The following is a 21,724-nucleotide window of genomic DNA, read 5'->3' as shown; positions in this document are numbered from 1 at the left end:
AAGATGTTGTGTCCACTGAGAACTAAAAAATAAATATTAAAATTATCTCTCTTTCTCTCTCTCTTTAAAAAAAAAAAAAAAAAAAAGACAAGGGCAGTCTCGGAGACTCCAGAGAGTGGCGCTGGACAGGGCTGGCGCTGAGAAGTGGGCGAACTTGCCTGGTCTGCGGAGAGAACAGCAGGTCAGAGGAATCTCCCTGAGAAAACCAGGTGTGTGCTCAGACCCGAGTGCCCAGGGGAGCACCAGTGGGTACAGATGGGCACGGGTCACAGGTCCTGTGGTCCTTCGGATGCTTCACTTCTAGTAGGAAAGGACTCTCTGAAGTGTTCTTGTTGGCCTCATTTGAAGGTGGGGAGGGAGGCGTGGAAGAGGTAAGTGGAGATTCAAAACAGGCCGACTCTTAGCCACTGCCTGACATGGGCCCAGGGGCAGCAGCAGGAGGCTCCCCAGCAGGAAGGCAGTGCATAGCCAGGAGGCTAGGTCAGAGAGGAGAGCGAGGTGCACTGCAGGGCTCAGGCCTCGGAGCCCACGAGCAATACCTCACTGGCCCACCCTGCACGGAAGCAGAACAGGAGCTTCCTCCCCGACGTTTCCTTCCCGAGTTCACGTCTGGCTCAGACACACAGACGCAGGGGCTCTAACCCGCAAAAGGCAAGGGCCCTGCAGCCTCCGTCTACACAGCTGCAGCTCTAGAAACTCTTGAGAGGGCAGGAGAGGTGGGTGGCAGGGGTGGGGGGTCCCTCTGTGCTCAAACCCAGCGTCTAGAGGTGCAAGGGGAAGAGGCCTTCCATGAACCGCCTCGGTGGAGGGAAGGGATGGTCTCGGGGGTGGCAGTGGGAAAGACTGCCGACGGTCTTCAGGAGATTCCAGGATTGAACCTAAAAAGAAATCGCACCTTATCAACAAGGAATTCACTCAAGCCTCCCCCAGGTCCTTCCATAGTGTCACCAGGGGTGGGGGCGGCAGGGGGACAGCAGGCTGTCCTGCTGAACCTGAGGAAGAAGCCCCTTCTCAACTGGCTGCTTCCCACAGCAGGTTCAGCAGGGACCAAAAGCTGAGGCGGACAGAAGGCGGACTTCCTTCTGGGAGCCAGAGCCTAGGAACTGCCCCAGTTTTCTAGCTGGAAGGTCTGTGTGGCTGTCGGGTTTCTCCGTCCTGATATAAAACTGGAACCAAAGCTGGAAAAGTTCAAACGTCACACCAGCCTCCGGGGCTCTCCGTCCCACACTGAGGTGATGCTCAGGAGGGGCGAGAAGTCGGGGCAGTCGAGATGAAGTCGTCAGACTTAGGAACAACATCTCTCCCAGAGAGACGAAGCACTCACTCGGAAACCCCAGGTTGGATGCTTGCTTGTAAAGTTTATTGACAACTGTTTGGTCCCAACACACAAAATAGCACTTGAACCACAAAAAAAGTGTTCAAACAAAGTAGACAGTTAAGAAAAACATTTCCTCCCCCACGCCCGATCCAAAACCAACAGTGCAAGATGGGGAAGGGGGTCTTGGTGATAACTTTTGTCTTTTTTTTTTTCTTTTTAAACAGATAACTCTAAGTCGGTACATCTTGCCACCTAGAAATAAAGAACTTCGTCTCAATGTGCATACATCATTTTGTCATTCACTTAATTAAGCCTCTGGATAAAAAAATAGACAGCAGTTGAACTGGCCGCTGTGGAGCACGTCAGGACAGGGCCCGTGCCCCTGTAGCGCACATCTTTAAACAGCAATTGTTAGTCACAAGAGTGTCCCAGACTAACCGGCAATCCCAGCAAATGGCGCAAAGACACATTCACACGACAGCGCAGACCTTCTTTCTCTGCTGCCCAAAGAACCTGCTCCTTGAGACATTTCCACGTGACTTGTAATGATACCTCTTACGGTTTTAAAGTCCACAGTTCTTTACATGCTAGCAAAACTGAAGCCCAAGTGTGCAAACTCAGCCTTATGAAGTCTCAGAATAAGGCGCTGATGTTCTAGACACCCACTTTATTACATGGTTTAAAAGCGTTTTATAAAAAGCTGCATTTTGCCCTGTACTTCCTGTAACACTATGCCTGCAGAGGAAACGCCTTCGGGAGAATGTGCAGACTGCCACAGCACGCAGAAGGTTTCCCAGCGTTGTTCCATCTCAACTGGGGTCTTGTGCCGAGAACCAGGCACCAGTGGCTTCATTTAAAAGATTTGGGGAACAAAAATCCAACTTGTAAAAATCTCTCAATAGCCCTTATTTTGTGGCATTTTATCAAAATGCTGGCTATGAAATCAGAGCCCATTTTTCTGGCTTTCTAGAAATTACAAAATATAAACATTTCCCCAAAAGAAACCAACTAACTAGTGGAAGACCTTGCCACTTGCCAAACAGGTTCTTTCTGCTCTATGAATGAATCCGCCCTTTTTGCCCAACAAATACAATCCATTGTAAATGTCAGGTTTCTCCAGCAGGGGTGAGAGGTCACCCATGAGCAGAGACCTCAGGCACTGGAGAGGAAGGCCATTCCACAGGCAGTGCCCCCAAAGGCTGGCTTTTCTCAAATGCCAACATCAGACACCACAAAAAAAACCCAAACATGCTTCCAATGGCGAGAAGTGACAAGAGTAAAAACAGACACTTAAAAGAGGCTGAGCTAACACGTAGACACACACCTCTCCACATGTACAGCTTCCCAGCTACCAACACCAGCTTTAAAATTACAAAAACAAGGTTAAGTTGATCAACCTTGGCCTTCACATGTACAGATTGAATTACTGTCTCTTCCTAGTGGAAATAGTATTGATCCCTTTCCTGTTAAAGTACCTCACCACTCAGCTCTGATTTATAATTTATGCATCTGATGCATATTTTAGAAAATCAGACTCTTTCCAACACTGCCTCTCGACACACAGTAATGTGTGCTGTAATTCAAACGCTGACTTCAACTCATGACGCCAAGACCATCTCCTTACCCTCCACCTGATCCACGCCAAACTGGAACTTAAAATAGAAGGGAAGCTTAAAGCACCTCAACTTTCTAGAAAGCTCCTAAAGGGAATCCTACATTGGAAACATTTTAAAAAATTTGTGATGAAGCCATATTTGTCAACTACAGACATAGTTAAATAAAAACTGGGCACGCTTACAAGTCACATGGAAGCCAGGAACCTTCAGAGTCTAACCTGAGAACGCAGCTCAACGCCCTGCCCACCCTCCTTCCGCGTGTGCATGCGCAGGCTCCGCACAGAATTTGCTTCACAGACACAACACGCACTGGGCTGACACTGTCAGGGACCTCGGGGAGCGAGGACGGCGGCTCTGTATGCTAACTGTGGGGTCACACCCCTGAAGCGGCTCAATGGAAGCAAGACCACTTCCTGCTAGTTGGGTTCCCACTGCTTACTTCTTCCGGAACACATTGTGTTGCCTAATAGTTAAGAAAAATTTGGGAAAATATATTAAAGATTCTTTAACAAATGCCAGAAGTTCTTTCAAATAATTGAGGGGGAAAAAAAAAAAGAAAAACTTCAGCTGAAAGCTGTGTTCAATTTAAAAGGACAAAAATATCATGGAATACTTCTAAAGAAGCAGTTAAGTGGTTTCTGGGGGGTTTCATTAAAACATAAAAGGCTGTTTTTTGAGCCCATTTTTGTGTGCAGAATCAGACAGTTTTTCCCCATCCTAACTCTATGTTCCCAGTGGGAATTAAAGCTTGGTTACAGGTGCGAAGGAGAAGTTGGCTGCCAATTTCACTCTGTTTTTGGGTTGCTTTTTGGCGGGGCTTTCCATAGGGTCCTTGCTGAGTGGCGGCTCCGGGGCTCCTGAGGGGCGAGGCAGCTCTGGGGCAGCGGCTGGGACGCCAGAGGGGCTGGAGTAACAGGGCAGCGTTTCCTTCCTTCCTGGTACTGGAATTGCAATGCTTTCTTCTTGGCTTAGATTCATAATTTCTATAAAGACAAAAAAATAAACACATTTAATTCTAGGACACACAGAAGTATTGGTTTTCAGTTTCTGGCTTGTATTTTCTCAAAAGGTATTTAAAAAATAATCCACCAAATGTCACACCTAGGTCACAATTTACATATTAGCTACGTGTCACACACTCAAACGTGTCTAACTGCCCTCCCCTCCTCATGGACCACCAAGTGTTAGAGACGTTGGTTTTGGCTGCACCTCAATGGGCCACGTTTTCCTGCTAGGATGCCCCTGCCTATCCATTCTCTGTCAGGGGAGTAAGGACCCATCAGCCACATGGGAACTCTGAGCCTGGAGGGGCCTTAGTGCCAGGGAGCAAGGAGTCATTCTATTCCGGAACAACCCATATTCTAATAGAGCTGAACTAGGAGAAAAGAGAGAGTTACTCTGAATCAAAATCACCCTGAAAACCAAGGAAGGGAAGGGCAGCCGATTCCCTGCATGTTCATAGTCTTGTTTCTGCGGCCGAGCCATAGGCGACGCACCTGCAGCACACCCAAGCCCTGTGGCCTGAGGAAGACGTGCCAGCATACCCCAGACTCCTGCTGCATGTGACACAGGCTCCTGCTCCCAAAGGCTTCATACAAGGTAGGAGGGACAGAAGGGACAGAACCCCAGCTCCTGGCAGGCACCCACCGAGGTGGACAGGACTGCCCACATCTTCAAATCACTCTTTCCTCTCGTCACAGGCATACGGTTGAGTTTACGCCTCATCAGAAGGCAGTTATGTGTCCCCCATTCCCTGTGTTCCAGATAAAAAGCTTCAGTTCTGTCCTCATTGGTGCCAAACGCTGCTGAGGAAGACTAAGGACACTGAGGCCAGCCCAGCAGCAGCCATCCCTGGGGACCCCTGGAAAACAGTACTCACAATGGGAGGGATGGATTCCCAGAGAGGAGAAGGGAAGGGTTTCTCCAGAGCAGCTGGGCCTCCTCACAGGGGGCCGGTGACACTGAGGAGGCCTTGGTTCAATCCTGGCTCTACAGTTTCCTGGCCAAGTAGCCTGTGTCCAGCTGCATTTCTAGTTGGGCCACAGGTCACCTAAGCTGTGAAGTGGGAGCAGTGGCTCCCTGAGTGTCTGTTAAGGGTCAGCAGTGACCGTCAGCTCTCAGCACAGGCTGGCACAAGGCGGAACCCCACTGCACATGGTGAGGCCGGCTGTCAGTCAGGACCCGACCAGGTCAGCTTCCCCTCTATCCTCAGGTTGCTGGACAGACTCCAGGGCTGAAGCAAGCAGATGCCTTGCTTCTTCACACCTCAAAAAGCCCCAGCACTGGATGGGCAGTGGTGCCCTCCTGTAATCCCAGTGTCTCTGGAGGCTGAGACAGGAGGATCTCTAGTTCAAAGCCAGCCCCAGCAACTGCGAGGCGCTAAGCAACTCAGTGAGACTCTGTCTCTAAATAAAATACAAAAGTGACTTCAGTCCCTGGTACCAAAAAAAAAAAAAAAGCCCAGCACCCGCTGGGTCCCAGCCACAGGCAACGCAGGCAGCTGGTGCGAGTGTGCTCAAGTAGCTGAACCTCTGAAAAGCCTGGAGGCTCCCTGATGGGACCTGCCACCCTCCTCCACGGGTGCTTCCACAGCCAGAGACATCACCCCTCCAGCCCACCTCTGTTCCCTCGCTTCATGTTCCCTGAGCAGCTTTGGGGTATGAGGCCTATTCTGGGGACACCCCAACAAAGAAAGCAAGTTCCAAGTAGCCAGGTACTGTTACACCTGAAGAGGTAGCCTCTCCCCGTCTTCATCAGCCATTTCACACATAGGCATTGTGGTTCTGCTTCTGAAACGCAGCCCAGACACACTGTGACCTACCAGAAGGCTCTGGAGGGCGTTCCTCAAACTGAATGAGGTCAGCAGACTGCAGGATGACAGGATCTGGTCTCAGCTGAGGGGACGGCAGGCAAGAAGGGACAGGTGCACACAGGAGGTCGACAGGGGAGCTGCTGGCCAGGCGGAGAAGCTCTTGCTCCGTCTGAGCAGGCCCTACAGAGAGAGCAGGTGGTGGTGTACCACAGGCCAATGCCCAGCCTGTGCGTGAGGGTTGCTGAGCCTTAAGACGAAGCAAGTTAGGAAGCGCTCAAGTACTCAACTTTTTTTTTAAAAAGCCATCAACAGTAAGACCCTTGGTAAATGAAATGCCACAGCCAGTCACCTCCTGGAGAGTTGTGCTCTTAGGAACACTGGCCCCTCAAGAGGCCCCACTGGGAAAAAGCTTTGAAGTAGCTTCCGAGGAGGGACACGAGCACAAGCTCAGACTCAGAAGACCTGGGCCTGCTCCTGTCACTTCCTGGCTAATTCCACCTGCAATTTCAGCTCTTCTCTGGAGAAGGGAGGTGACTCCCTGCTGAAGAGAGGCGGGGACGTTAGCAGATGACTTGCAGCCAGGTGTCTGGCCCTGTGAGGAGCTGTGCAACCCAGCTTCCCTGTGAGCGCAGAGTTCAGTGACACTCCATCACTGTCAAAACAGGCCCAAGCCCCAGGGAAGGAATCCCGCTAGGCAGCTCAGCAAGGGCCCCGGCCTCGATGTCTTCTCTTAGTAAATGTCTGTGTGCTGACCCCACTTTGCTCCTCAGCTCTGACCCCTTACTGTCCCTGCTGTATCAGAGTGGAGCTCTTTCCCTCTATCCCGATAGTCTTGACTTTTCACTTTAGCAAACATCAGTATAACTTAAACACCTGAACAGGGACAATTATCACGGGGGTGCCAAAGCTATGGAATGTGGGCTGTCTGTCAGCAACACCAAGACTGCTCTGGAGAACGAGTGGCTACTTAGTGGGATGGCAGCTGCTGCCCCTCCTCCACCCCGCCCACCGGCACCTTCTCCTAGACCCCACAGCTCTGTTTTATCCACCTTTCCTCTCGTACCAGTGCTACTTGCTCCAAGCCGGGTTTCCGAGGCTGCGCACAGTTCAGGCACCTCCAGGATCCGCTCACTGTCTGCGGGCTGATGTTCAGGATTGGCAGGGGAGAGACTGAGTGAACTGAGCCGGCCTAGAGGACAAGGAGCACCCGTCAGAGAAAGGTCAGTGAGAGAACCACGATTGCGTAGGGCAGGGGACGGGTGCTTACTTACTTTTCATGTCATTTTTTAACACTACAATTCTCTTATGACCATGTCCTTTTATCCAGACCACCTGCACACAAGACATACTCCTGGTTAAGCAGTGGAAAAGGAGGGAACACGCCCTAGCATTCAGGAAGGGTGGGCCTCTTGTGCCTGCTTTAACATTCTAGAACTGAGAAACCAAATTAATGCCCAGAAATATTTTTATAAACTTTCTTTAGCTTCTAAAGCAACAGAAAGAGACAGACACGCCCCTTGAGAAAAAGTGGAGCAGTCAGAAAATCAAGTCAGCTTTAAAAATATTCTTTATGACTCTTGAAAAGAATGCCTTTCAAACACCAGTTTGGGCACATAGATTAAGAAAGGTCTCACATGAGAGCTCTTACCATTTTTTCCAAAAACTAAACACAATAAAAAATAAATAAATAAATATTTCCCCAGAACTCTAAGCTAAGTTTCTGATCCCAATCCTAAAGCAAAGTACCCCACCTAATGGTGCTGTTCACCTCCTTGGCCAGCTCGGGTGGGGGTGGCACCCTTGGCTGCAGGCCCACGTGTGACGGCACAAGTCCCTGGTCTCGGCTCCTAAGCAGTCTTCATCCGTCTTTACTACTTCCTCTGCTTCCTTACAGGCTGAGTGTCCCTCATCTGAAGTGTCTGAGACCAGAAGGGCTTTGGATTTTGGAATATCTGTGTGTACGTAATGAGGCCTCTTGGGGATGGGACTCGAAGCTAGGCATACATAGTCTGCTTATGTAGAAGGGAGACTAACAGAGTAGAGAAAGGGGATGGCGAGGGAGGGAGGGTATGGGAAGGCCTGGGAACAAAACCTACCAATTATGCCATGTCCTGTATAAATATACCACAGTGGATTCTATTTACATATTTAATTATAGTGTATTAACTGAAATAATAACAACAGAAGAGAGATGGGTAGAGTAAGCAGATCGAGGAGGAGGAGGAGGAGGGGAGAAGAGGGAGAGGGTGCTACTGAAGAATGGTACTAATAAACTATGTGCACACATGAACATGGCATAAGGAGTTCCACTATTATGTAAAATTATAGTGCACCAATAAAAAATTTTAAGTAAAACAAATTTATTTATGTTTCTCTATACTTTATACTCATAGCCTGAAGGATTTCTCCGTTTTTGTTTCTCTGCATCACTGGGGATTGAATCCAGGGCCCTCAGCACTCGAGGCAAGCACTCTACCACTGAGCTACAGCCCCAGCCCTTTTTGTTTTACTTTGAGAGTCTAAATTGCCCTGGCTTGACTTGATATCCTCTTGCCTTAGCCTCCTGATTTGCTGGGATCACAGGCATGTGCCACTATGCCTGGCTCGTGAAATTATTTTATATAATATTTTTAATGTGTCACCTGTCACATGAGGTCAGGTGTGGGATTTTCCACTTGCAGCCTCATGTTGGCACTCAATTTTGCTTGGAATTTTGGAGTATTTTGGATTTTAGGTTTTCCGTTTAGGGATGCTCAACCTGCATTTTCACCCTGACTCACCTTTGTCTAGCAGTTCCCGGGACCTCTGTGATGGCCAACTCCCTCCTACGCTACTGTTCCACTCAATCCCACCATGGACAGTAGCCACTGAGCTGCTTTCTGAACACAGCCTGGCTTCTCCTAGCCCCCATGCAATCCAGCTCCTTACCTAGAGGAGCAAAACCCTCCAAACTGAGCTTTACTTCACAGGCAGGCCCCAGCACAGGTTTGTTCAATTTCTATTTGTTGCAGAGCTGAGGACTGAACCCAGGGCCCTGCCCATGCTAGGCCAATGAGCACTACCACTGGGCTGCTCCCAGCCCTCCAACGTGGTGTTAGTGTCCCGGCATCTTATGCTGCTGCTTGCTGCTCCATCAGCTGGTGCTACCCGTCTGGACTGCCCTCTCCCCTCCTCCTCACATAGTAACTCGCTCATGTCCTTGGTATTGCTGCCCTGGGAGCCCCATATACAGCAAGTGGGTGCCGCCATGTCCCTCTTCGGGCACCTGGGACACAGGCCCTCTGCTCAAGGCTGTCGCTGCAGTGTCTACACCAACTCCTTGCCTGCCAGGCGTCTATGTCCATTACCAGCACTTTCCAAGGGGAGGATCTGGGGCTACTTACCTGGCACACAGGAGCTTTAAGGTTTGAAGAATCAATGAAAAACACTGCATCACTAATCTCGCACTAACAGGATGTTTTGAGACAACCATTTCAAGATGCTGCCACTTTATTACTCTGGCAGCATTTGCTTTCGCTGCTCACAAGTTACACCTGTGGCTATTCAGGAAGAGGCTCTCCAAGAAACTGAGAAGACTCCTACCTGTGGGATTGCTCCCAAGAGCTCCTCCACACTATTGTAGCCATATGCCTTGGGCTGCAGTGTTTCTCCAACATACTTGGTATAGGCCATGGAGAATTCGTGAAGGAAAATCTGCTGGTAGTGGTAAGTGTGAAGTAAAGACCGCACATTCTTTGCAAACAAATAGAGACTTGTGAGCTTCACACACTCTTCTGTCTTATCATTAGTAAAAACCTGGTCCAAAAGAAAAGACAGGATTAGAAACTTCACGAGCAACTGGCTCTGTCCCCTGGGGGTGAAGACTCCAAGTGAAAATAAAAAAAAAAGTCAATTTGAAAGATGGGCAATAATCTGCAAAGGAGCAGGGGGTGGCCATGGGGAGTCATTCCAGGAGCTCCTCTAGGAGGAGGCTGGAGCCTGAACTCAGCTTTCTGCACGTCCAACAGGACAGGCCCAGAAGAGCAAGCGAGCGAGTGGAGAGGGAAGCCCAGGAACTGCAGTCTCCAACCAAGAGGCCACGAGGAGGGGCGCAGCCTCGGAGGGCGCTGCACAGGCTGCAGGGCGGAAGCACTAAGCCTCACCTTCCACGTTGGCTTTACAAGAAATGGGGATGCAGGAGGGTGTCAGCGTTCTTTAAAAATGTAACAAAGACAAGAAGCAGCGTGCACACTCACACAAAACCATTTCTCTCCTATTGAGTTGCAGATTTTTTAAAAAAATCATGAACCTTTTCAGAATCTTCAATATGCACTGGAATCTCCAAGAGAAGGGATACTTCCCAAACTTAACTGGTCATCAAAGTCTGTGTCCTGAAGCATCATTAGTGTTACCCAGAACCAATGTTGGTAGAATACACAATTAACAGAGTTTGGCACCTTGTTCAGTGGTGAAAGTTGAAGGATCTTTATAGTCTCTTTTATAGTGATTAGCCTGATTCTTAACTTCCTTTAGAGTTGAGCTGGATGATTTTTTTCCCTAGGATCTCGCCTACTTGCTCAAGGACTGGCAGAGGGCCCCTCTGACCACATCTAGGTTTTTATGTTTGTTGGCCAACTAGATAAAATACTGTCTTAAAATTCTACAGAGAATAAAATTGACTAAATAAAATATTATCTTAAAATTCTTCCAACCCTGAAGTGCCACTGCTGGAAGGCTGCCCAGGTGGCTGGCCAGCCACCCTTCTTTCTAACCCTTACCTCTACTGCTAAGCCCCTGACCCTCCGACACATGCCACCTGACTCAGGAAGGCAGCACCAGCAAGATCCAGCTGGGGAAAACACTGGGAGTGAAGGGCCTTTGCACTGACTGTACCCCTCCCCCAGCAGGGTTCCTTGCCTCCCCAGGCCTCAGTGTGTTCAGGTATAAAATGAGCATCAGTCTTGAAGATCTCTGGAGTCCCTTTCTACTCTATGCACTGCATTAATCTAGACCAACAGATCATCCAGAGAGATGCAGTTCATTAGCTCTCAAAACCACTCACACACTACCTCAACTAAATAAGGCAGACTCTTCAGAAGTTCTGTCAAGGTCATGAATCCATATTCACAGGGGTTGAGAGGAGTACTGTGGGTGGTTTCATAATGTCTCTTGAGCTCATCGACGGAAAGAGAGGTGGTTCCTTCCCAAGACATCAACAACACCAGCAACTGGGCAGTGAGGGACCGCAGAGACTTTCGGTTGATCAGCTGAATCTGTTTGCCAGATTCCATATCAGCAACCTGGGGGAAAACCAAGAACCAGACTTGAACTTAGGAGACATGACCTAGCTGAATTACCCAGTTCAGCTGATTCCATTTTGGTTAATGAAAGCAATAGAGGAACAAACTTTTTTTTTTCTCTCTCTCAAACTAAAATAAAGTGAGTAGGTTTGCTTGAGCCTCTTTGGGATATCAATCCAACTCTGTGGATGAGAGCACAGCAGAAGTTGCTCTCTTCCTCTCTGCTGGACCCTAACCAAAACCTTGCACATACACCACCACTTCTCTCAGAGTGATAACAGAGAAGCTGGTGTCCATCCACCCTACTCCCTCCTGCCTTTCCTCCCACTCCTCTGTCCCCATGGCAAGACTGCAGCTAACAGCCTTGGCTCAAGCTTGTGTGTAAAGGGTTGCTACGCTCACAGGAGAGGTGGGAGGAATAGTTAGACTGAGGAGTGGCAGAGGGCCCCTCTGACCACAAGGCAAGCTGTTTTTCTAGTCAGTTCTAATTGAAAAGCTGGCATTTTCATCTCACGTACCTATTCCTCAATTATTTTAGATTTTCAAGAAAATGAAAGGTTGAAGTGATGAAGTGCATTGGGAGGAAAACTTTGTGGAAAAGATACCCATTATCATTTGGAGACCAAAACGAGTACAGAGGGCTGGGGTGGTGGCTCAGTGGCAGAGCGCTCGCCTAGCATGTGTGAGGCACTGGGTTAGATACTCAGCACCACATATAAATAAATAAATAAGTAAATAAAGGTCCATCAACAACTAAAAAAATACTTAAACATGTTCAGAAACAGGCACCTGGAGTCTGAGATGAGCAGGCCCTGGGTGGAGGTGAGTCTGCCTACAGGCCTTTACTGTAAGCAGAGCAGTCAGTGTCCACGTGAAGGTCCCGCTACTTAGGCACCCTTAAGGCTGACCAGCATTTACTCTTACAGCTAGTCTCACTTACTTGGCTTCCCTGTAAGTGTCAAAGATCTCCATGCCCACAATGAGGGCCAAGGAATCAGAAGATGGTCCACTCTGGGACTTTGGAGTCTGAAGGGCAGAGAGAGGTGGGTGGCAGTGAGGAGCCAGCCTCACAACCGTGCATCTCAGTCTGGTTCTGGGTGCACTCAGAGCTGAGCAGGAGACTCCCAATCCACGGTATGGAACTGAACAGACTGTCTGCTCAGAGGTAGGACAGAATCAATCTGCACATACAAATTCAGGGGCCTGGGAGTCATCTTCTTAGGTGCCTGCACCATTATATCACTGCTGCCTTTTAAGAAATCAAACCACTCCCAACCCTGCTCCTTTGAAGCTATTTAGATTCTGTCTTGATTCTCGTGTATGCATGAGAATCAGCACAGGAGCTTTGGAAAGCACCAAGGTTCGGAACACACTCACAGGCTCATCTGAAGATCTCAGGCCACTTGGGGAGTCTGTGATGCAGCACCCCCAGCAGCTGCCTACAGGTGACAGTGGGCAGCAGAGCTGCACCCTACCCACCAGCTGACCTCGTTCATGAGTCTGCAGCCACGGCTTGGAGTCTCCCTAGCCAGCTGAGCCCACACCTCCCACTGTGCAGGCCATTGAGCACCCTGGGCCCACACCAGGGCCTTCCAGCCCCTAACTTTCTCATCTCCAGGGCCACCTTCGGTACCCAATTCTACTGCAGAACCATCCCCAAGGCCATTCAGCCCTCCAGAGCCCTCCAGGGCACCAACGATAGGCGGACCCCAGCAGGTCCTACTGTTCTACCTTTAGCACCTCTCCTCAACCTCGGGATGCCGGGAGTCACGTCCTTGTCCTTTCCTCACCTTCCTCTCCCAACCACCTTGGCACTGCAGCCCATTCCTTCATCCACATTCCTGTCGATGGTCTGCTGAGCAGCCCTGGGCCTGCACCCAGGCGACTGCACCCCATGCTCGTCTCCGCAGTCAGTCTAGAGTCCAACTCCAGGGAACTCGCAGCACTCCCGGCCCCACCTGACCTCAGGGTCATGCCGCCCTCCCTCTCTATGACTCAGGCCTTTTGCACACCTTTCCATCTCGAGCTGGTCTCTCCTCCGCTGCTAAGCACTCATCGTACCTTCCACTTGATTAGACAGTAGCCATGGGATGGGAAAATGCCATCCTTTCCCTGACAACAAACATGCACTTACATCTGCATCCCCGTCACCCCTCCGTCTTGTCAATTATGAAGGTCAGAGCCGTCCTTCCTGCTGAGGATGCCACCCAGTGGACCTCTCTCTCTTGCCCTGGTATTCTTCCTCTTCTCTCAAGTGAATCCTGCTGAGCAGCTCTCAAACATGCTCAAGACTCAAAACCCCCAATCAAAAGTCAGCCCGCCCTCAGCTGGCCTCACCATTCCACAGTCCCAGCGGCTCCTCCCTTACAAGCCACCACCAGGAAGTGTGGAGACCACTGCCATGGCCTCCCCTCCTCATTCCTCAACCTGCTCACTGTGGCTTCTATCCCCACATCTCATCACTGCCTTCCCCAGCAACACCAGAAGCACGGGACACTGCTGACTATTCCTCTTCCTTGGCTCCGCCACATCCGCTCTCCCACTGTGTCCTGCCCTCTGGTCACTCCTTCCCACCTCCTGTGCTGGTCTACCTCCTCCAACTCACTGAATGCAACCATATCCCTCCTGGACCTGTGCCTGGGGTGCCCCGACTTCCTAGTTCCTTCCTAGTTCTTCCCCCTGGTGGTGACTTTCCTGGTCCTGTGCTGGAGGTGGCCTGGAAACTGCACAGCTGCTCTGCCTCGACCTGGGAGGGGCAGTTCAGGGCAGGCAAGGGGAGGAAGTTGCCCTGTGATATACGTGCAGCAGCAATGAAGGCAATTCTGAGCCTCGGCTTGCCCAGATCTACTCCCAAATGAGTGGGGATTTAGAGGAGAGAAGAGATACATGATTATAGCTTCCTATAAACCTTGGAGACAAAAATCTGTCTGGAAGGATTCAACTTTAGGTCTGCCTTGCTGAGAATGCACACCATGGGATAAAAAGTGACCCCATCAACTCAAAGACGAACTACCTTGACAAGGCCATTAATAAACACACAAAAGGAAGACCAGAAACCTATAGTGGCAAGCCTAATAGGGTACTAATAACACACAAAACAACTGTGTAGCAACAGCAAGTGGCACAAGGTAAAAACGCAAACGCTAAACATGCCAATGAGGACTATGCCACAAGGGCTATTCCATGAAAAATCCCCTTTACCTTTACAACATGGCAGAGTTTCTGCGTCAGAGCTGAAATTGAACTGACGTCATAGTCTTGGAGACGAAACGTGTAACCAAAAGTCTTGGCATATTCTGTAAGCAGATCTGTCATCATAAGGCAGTTATCTTTCTGGGACCGCAGAAGTTTTACAAACTGGGCAGCTAGAGCTTTGAACCGTTCTACTTCTGTCAAAGTAAGGATTTTTTCTTCTCCACATTCTAATACCTTGGGAAACAAATAGGGAAGAGAAGAGGAAGAAGACTGAACAAAGTATAATTCTGAAACTAAACAGCACAAAAAAATATATACAATTAGGAATTAAAAAGAATGTTAGGGTTGTTTAAGGGGGACAGAGGCTCGGTTTTGCAAGATGAAAAAATTCTGGAAGTTGGTTCACAAGAGAAATGTACTTAGTACTAAAATGTATACCAAAACAAGATTATGAAAGTGAATTCTGTCATGTACATTTTACGAAAATAAAAAATTTTAAAAGCACTTTAGGAGCCCAACAGTATTAATAAAATCAACCACAGAAATCAACTCTGCAGCTTAGCATCGCTGTCATTTCCTACGCTTACCCCACCTCCAGCACAGTTTTTTTTTTTGGTGTGTATGTGTGTGTGTGTGTGTGTGTGTGCGCGCGCGCGCATAGTGCTGGGGACTGAACCCAGGGCCTTGTGCATGCAAAGAAAGAACTCTGTCAACTGAGCCATATCCCCAGCCCCCATCTCAGGGGTTTTGGAAAGTATGGAGCTCATAAGAGAATATCCAGCCTAAGAAACCAAACTACCTGATCCTTTTTTCAATAATTATCCTAGAGAGTTTGAAACGTAATTCTTTATTAAGAAGAAAACCACATTAACCAAAAATACCAATGAGCTGACAATACAGCTTATCTGATGGGAATATTTCAGATTGTCATACTGTTTCATAAATCCTCACTTCCCAGGAAAATAGATCCTGAAAATAAAAAACCAATTCCCTATACACTGTTCAGGAAAATAGAATGTCTTCACTCACTTGCAAAATATCAGGTATGGCTTCAAAAAGTTCAAGTAGTTTGGTAAACCCATAGTACGCGAGCTTGCACTGCCGGCCAAAGTGGTGGTGGTAGGAAGGAATAAACTTATTAAAGGGCATCCGAAAGTGGGGCTGGTGACGCAGCAAATCAACAACATCCTTGGAGAACTGTTTTGTCCTTTCTATTTCATCCTGAGTACGTTCTTTAAAAACAAAACAAAATGTAGGTCACAGTCTTTTTCTATCCATTTGGGTTTAACACCCACACTGCAGTAAGTCCTATTTTGAGTCTACAAGACAGACATCTTTGCCTTCCAAATACACACAACTTAAATACATGGACTCTTTCCTCTTTGCCAGTGATTCTCACATGAGTTCAAGGGCAGAACACTGGGAAGGCATGACACTATTATGGTCTGCCATGAATACACATGTATGCACCTGACAGTAGAAACAGTGTTGCCTATGGGCATGCCACTGCCTCCTCCACCCTGTGCGAACATGATATTCCAACAGATCTCTGCATAAAAAGGTAATCTAGAGCCTTCCAAATGGCTGGGACTATAGGCATATGCCACTGTGCCTGGCTATTTCTACTAATTTTTAAATTAGAATTGGAGAAAGACTGACATTACTCAGCTCTAGAATTCATGGACATCAGTGTTCTGCAGAAGCCCAGCTTAAGCATCACGGATCCGTGGGAGAGCATGATGATATGTAGATTTAGCTATCCCACCTCCCAGATCTCAACTGGAATCATCCAAATTGAGGAGACAAAACACAACACTCAAGTTTTCTTCTCTGCTCAGCTGCGCATGGTAAAGTGCTCAGAGTTAAGAAGACACAAGCAACAGCCGCGTGACAGACCCTGAGCTGGGTCACTGCAGCTTACACAGCCACAGCTGGGAGAGGGTTGCATTTTAAGAAAGTGTCAGCTACACTCTTCCCCTTGGAGTGAATTCCAAAAAAAACAAACAAACCAGTGTGCTTTCCCTTGTGACAAGAACCTACTTTGAGGAACACAAGGACAGCCAGGTACGTGGCAATTTTCAAACTGCACTTTCCATGGAATCCTCAGGAACCATGAAAGAGAGGGGAAACCTAAACGATTCCACTTTAAAATCCCTACTGAGAAGGATAATGTGTTCAGGGAATGTGAGCCATGTACCTCTTTTGGGGATACAAATCACCATATCTTGATCTTGTTGGGACAAGCAGATGGTTGTGTCTGGAATCTCTGATACGATATCAATCAACTCACAAACACCGTATTCAGTAACATCCCAGTTCTTTGAAAAACACCTAGGTACAACACCAGAAATGGTAAAGAATGAGTAAAATCATCATGACAGTAACTACAAGTTTTCCAAGAGTGATTAATAGGAAAGCTAGATAACCACTTAGACTCTGGGGGAAGAAAAAGTAATTTGAAATGTTTGCCTTCAATTTTTACTTCTCCTCAACTCACCAATGATAAGCCTGCGAGAATTCTCTCACAATGACCTGCTTGCTGGCCTGGGATTTGAGGAGTTTTAGTAAATCCTGAGTAAAGCGCTTCACTTGAGCCCTGTGGGTGAGGGTCAGCAAACGTTTGGAGCCCATTCCAAGAATCTGCAAATCAAATATTTCGATTACTTACATCACAGGAGACACTGGCTTCATTGCTGCACATTCCTGCCGCTACCCTCAGAGAGTAACTCCCTTCATATATAACGTCCACCATGTGAAACACTCAATAAATCAGCAAAGCATCAACAGTCACAAGAAAACCGCCTGCCTTGGACTGTGCTGGTTTTGCACATCCCAAAGTCAGGACCACAGAATGAAAAGTATATTGTCAATCTGAACAGCTAATTTTGACTTTAAAAGACAGCAAAAGCTTTTCAAGTCATTTTTAAAAATGGGAAACTACTCTGACGCTGTAAGTTAATGGGCAAAGTCTTCACAGGGTGCAATGCCTCGCTCCCGCCCCATAACCAGTCTCCAACTCACTCACAAGAAAGGCTCAGCCCTCGACTTTCACAGAGGCACCCACAGATAAGTACCAGGATGTCCACAGCAGCTCCCTTAGAGCAGTGACCAACTGTGGAGAGAACTCTGTAGGGATGGTGTCAGTCTACAGAGACTAGAGGGAGGGTGTCCACGGGCCTCAACACCTGAGGAGCCAGTTGGTGTGTGCTTCCTGCACTTTGGACAACACTTTTACAGGCTATTTTGATCAGAATTGATTTTTTTAGACATCAGCTTACTATCTATATTGTTTCTTTGCCCAGAGTAGCCAAATCCATGAGGAAACATTCCTGTCTGCAAACGACCCCTGAGCACTTTTACCTGCAGCACATGAGGCACGGCCTCCAACAGCTCTACCAGCTTGGCGTAGCCGTAGTCCGACACCCGGCACTGCTTTGCGAAGTGATGGTGGTAGGACGGGATGAAGCTACTCATGGGGATGACGCAGGATGGCTGGCTCTTCAGCAGGTCGATCACTTCTCTACTGAACTGGATCAGCTGCGGGTTCCCCACGGGACTTTTTGAACGCAGAAGCCAAGGGTCTAGACAAAGAAATGACATGCCTGAGGCAGGATGCATTTCATCAGTTGAGAAGAAGGTAATGAACTTTCCAGTTTCCAGCTTGAGTTCAACCATGAGAAGGCGGAGGAACCCGAAGAATCACTTCATGCCTGCTTCTGTCCGCAGTCCCACACAACCAAATGGCGAGTCCAACTGATTTAAGGCTGGCAAACCTTTTCTACTAATTCTCAAAGTTTAGTAGCCGGAGTAAAGCACAGTTCACTAAGGTTATTTACAGTAGAAGTGAAAGCAGAGAAATTTTCCAGTTTACACACAGGGTGCATTTCAAAGATCTATTTGTACCTTGGTCCTGTGGAACATACTTTCCCACAATGTTATAACACTGGGTAAGGAGCCCCCAAAGAGGGTAACTAACCCAGAGTGGAGCTGAAAATGTTAACCAAAAAAACATGGAAAGCAGTAATGTTACAAAACTACCAAGACATAAAACTGAGTAAGGAACAGGTCATACATACTACCTTGAGTGAAAAAGTTTTTAATTAAAAAAAAAAAAAAAAACACACAGGGCTGGGGTTGTAGCTCAGTGGTAGAGCATTTGTCTAGCATGTGTAAGGCACTAGGTTCGATTCTCAGCACTGCTAAATAAGTAAAATAAAAGTCCATTGAAAACTAAAAACATAAAAATAATAATAATTCTATGGAAATCGTTATAGGAAGGTGGAAGAAGCTGTGGACTCACAGCATAGGAAAGAGAAAGGAGCAAGCTTCAGGCGAGGGGGAAGAGAAGGGACTCTGTAAGGGACTGTGGCACACACCTTCTCCTCCAAGAGCTGCCCGCCTGGGCAGAATTCCCTGACTGACCTGCCTTGTCCCCTGTTGGCTGGGGGAAGTGGGAGGAGAAGGGAGGACATGTTGGTGGCCATAAAGAAGGAAGTGCACATACACATGAAGGGACAATTTAAAGTACCACCCACAGGTAGTGGCATTTGACAGTAGCAACACAGGGCATGCCCATAATTCAAAAACTTGCCCAAATTGAGGTCCTAAGTCCTTGTTGTTCAAAGTTATTTTCACCTTTATCAAAGAAAGAAACGTCAACCAAAATGAATTTCAAAGATAAACCCACATCAAGAGATATTTTCCTCAAACACCTGAACCTGTTTTTAAAAGGCTAGGTCTATGAGTTGGGGTCGTGGACACCTACCAGTGTTTGGAGGTGGGGGCTTGTTGTGGATCCACTTCACCACCTTGACGCCGTTCTGCGCGGTGGCGATGTTCACACCTGGGATGCAGGTGATGAAGTGCTCCAAGGGGACGCCCCCTTCATTCTCCTGCACTACTTCTAGGTCACCAAACTCTGCAGCATAGCAATCTGGAAAGCTGAAGTGGGAGGGGAAGAGGGTGAAATAAAATAACAGAAAAGCAAAGCACCCTCTAAACAGGAGGCTTCAGGTTAAGGTGTCGGTCACTAAGTAACTTCTGTTTAAAAGCTCACATCTGGGTTTGAATGCTAAAGTTAGGTTCCAAGGAGGCAACTGTGGTGACACTGGCCTCATGATGCATTCTGATGGTACTGGAAGTTCCTGGGCAGTTTTCCAGGAGCAGGTCTTAGCTCTAAGGCTCCAGAGTTCCTGGTCAGTTACTCTGTTTCAGCAGCAGGGGCATCAGGGCTGCTGGGTCCTGCACTGGCTTTTGTAGTAAGCCCTCTATGCAGTGGTTGAATGGACTCCTGAAGATCACCTTTCTCTTTCAGGTCTTAAAATTTCCAAGTAGTTGAGGATGTGTGCACTTTCCTAGCCACTGTGCAGATTTCTATTACTGCACTTACATACTCTCTTTCCTCCAGAGAATAAACTGTCCTGTTTGTTTGTAAACATCAGCACAAACACAAATTTTGTTGCTGAAGCACTGAGTGAGTAGATCCCACTTCAGATACAATTCAACTGAAAGGCTAAAAACATTAGGGCAAAGCACTCCACAGTGTGTGGTGTGGTCAGAAAGGCCAGACTTTCTTTGACACAGAGAGCTCAGGCATCACACCCACAGCGGGATGACACAGTTCACCTTAATAAAGGCACGGTGCCCTCATGGGTCTGGAGAAGACTGTGGACCTGGGGTGCAAACGTCTTCAGAGAGAGAATCACAAAAGGAATCCTGTAGGAGTCTGGATCAAATTCATGTTCACTGCAGAAGAGAAAAAAAAAAACGGTTAAGAATCCTTGTAGTTCTAAAACATTCACAGGGTAATTAACTTGAGAAGTTCCACAGTCTCACATAAAAGGATTATTTAAGGAAAACATGTGCATACCTGAAGTCCTTATTTGAACAATGCTGTCGGCAGACAGGCTCATGGTACTCTAATTCTTCAAATATAATTGGGCTGCAATTCGTGGAGGAGCCGTCATGTGACTGGGAAGACCCCAGGGGGCTCTGGCGGGCCTGACTGCTGGGTAAGAGACATACCAGCCGCCCGTTTCCTTGTTCACGGATTGCAACTATGTCCGTTAACTTATATAAATCTGACACATTCAGCTTGTGTCCAAACCTAAAAAGGAGAGATGCTAACTTAGAATGTTGCTCTTTGTACAGAAACACCTGTCCCATTTAAACAAAAGACTACCAAGAGTGTTTCCTGGCCAGGCAGTGGCACACCTGCAATGCCAGCTACTGGGAGGCCAAGGCAAGAGGACTGCCAGGTTCCAGGTTCACATTGGCAATTCAGTGAGACACCATCCAAAATAAAGAAGAGAAGGGGCTGAGGATGCAGCTCAGTGGTAGACTGCCCCTGGGTTCAATCTCCAGGACAGCAGAGGTTAAAAATAATACGCTTCTTCCTCTCATCAAAGATCAACTTAGCTGGGTATGGAGGCACAAGCCTATAATCCCAGTGGTTTGTGAGACTGAGGCAGGAGGATCCCAAGTTCAAGGTTAGTTTAGGCAGCTTAGTGAGGCCCTGAACAACTTAGAGACCCTGTCTCAAAATAAAAAATAAAAAGGGTTGGGGATGCTGGGGATATGGCTTGGAGTTTAAGAGCCACACACTTAACCTTTTGTACCAGGGTTCAATCCCTGGTACCAAAAAAAAAAAAAAAAAAGTCTACCTATATTATCACTGTGAATTCATTTACTACCAACCGAGTGATGCCTGGTATCCTTGGAGTCATTCCTCTCTGGCTCAGGGCCCAGCACAAGGACCATATCATTTGGTAGCCTCTCCACTATGCCTGCCCAGTTTGTGTAAACACCCTTGCCTTATCTGTCAGAAGGAAAGTTATCGAACATGACCTCTCTCAACGTGGCCCTCCTCACTTCCAAATCCCTGTTACCTCTTTCCACCACCTGCTCTCTGCCGTCACAAGCATGCTCCTTTCCACAGACTGTCACTCCCCTGTGCCCCAACTACATGCCCACATTCTCTGAGACTGGACAACTCAGTGACCCTCTAACTTGTAACTTGCATACTTGGGTCCAGGCTCTGGAGGCAGACAGAGCTAAGCTGACATCACGTGACCCTTGCAAGACATAAACCCAACCCAGGCCTTGGTGTTCTCACCTGTGGAGTGATGCCAATGTGTACCCCCCAGGGCTCATGTGAGCGCTAGGTGATTAAGCACGACGGGGCTTGGCTGGAGGTGAGTTCAACCACACTAACCACGCTACCCGTGCTTCCTTCCCAGTGCCCTACCATCCCATCTGCACTGACTGCCCTCTACCAGCGCCCCTCTCCCGAACAGGTGCCCCACATGGTCCCAGCTCCTCCATGAGAAAAACAGCCAGGTTAGCCACAGCTGCACCTGCTATTGTGTCCTCTAGACTCTTGCCCCTTCCCTCCCAGATGTCACCCACAGGACTCACAGTGATGGCTCTGCAGCCTCCAGCAATCTCCACTTCACCCTCAGACCACATGTAGCCTCAGACCCCTGCATTCCCTGCAGTGCTCTCT

The 21,724-nt window shown here is 48.1% G+C and overlaps 1 protein-coding gene across 8 annotated transcripts in view; it reads right to left on the bottom strand.

The window, feature by feature from the left end:
- Window positions 1–1,338: 1,338 nt before the first annotated feature.
- Window positions 1,339–21,724, bottom strand: part of Marf1 (meiosis regulator and mRNA stability factor 1) — a 38,803-nt gene continuing 18,417 nt past the window's right edge. For 7 of the 8 annotated variants that reach the window (XM_021725420.2, XM_013357905.3, XM_013357907.3 and 4 more), the window contains exons 14-27: window positions 20,090–20,326; window positions 19,846–19,965; window positions 18,986–19,161; window positions 17,581–17,801; window positions 16,718–16,860; window positions 16,418–16,551; window positions 15,250–15,452; window positions 14,227–14,454; window positions 10,795–11,025; window positions 9,329–9,541; window positions 7,018–7,078; window positions 6,810–6,935; window positions 5,756–5,926; window positions 1,339–3,917 (exon numbers count right to left, since the gene is read on the bottom strand). In XM_021725420.2, the coding sequence (XP_021581095.1) occupies window positions 3,676–3,917; window positions 5,756–5,926; window positions 6,810–6,935; window positions 7,018–7,078; window positions 9,329–9,541; window positions 10,795–11,025; window positions 14,227–14,454; window positions 15,250–15,452; window positions 16,418–16,551; window positions 16,718–16,860; window positions 17,581–17,801; window positions 18,986–19,161; window positions 19,846–19,965; window positions 20,090–20,326 (2,506 nt within the window). In that variant the 3' untranslated portion in view covers window positions 1,339–3,675. The remainder of the gene's footprint in view (window positions 3,918–5,755; window positions 5,927–6,809; window positions 6,936–7,017; window positions 7,079–9,328; window positions 9,542–10,794; window positions 11,026–14,226; window positions 14,455–15,249; window positions 15,453–16,417; window positions 16,552–16,717; window positions 16,861–17,580; window positions 17,802–18,985; window positions 19,162–19,845; window positions 19,966–20,089; window positions 20,327–21,724) is intronic. The other variant, XR_002483765.3, reaches the window with a different exon arrangement.

This window comes from Ictidomys tridecemlineatus, chromosome 10 (genome assembly GCF_052094955.1).
Source record: "Ictidomys tridecemlineatus isolate mIctTri1 chromosome 10, mIctTri1.hap1, whole genome shotgun sequence".
NCBI lineage: Eukaryota > Metazoa > Chordata > Mammalia > Rodentia > Sciuridae > Ictidomys > Ictidomys tridecemlineatus.
The sequence above is the reverse complement of the archived record's forward strand: the minus strand, read 5'-3'. Positions and strand labels throughout refer to the sequence as shown.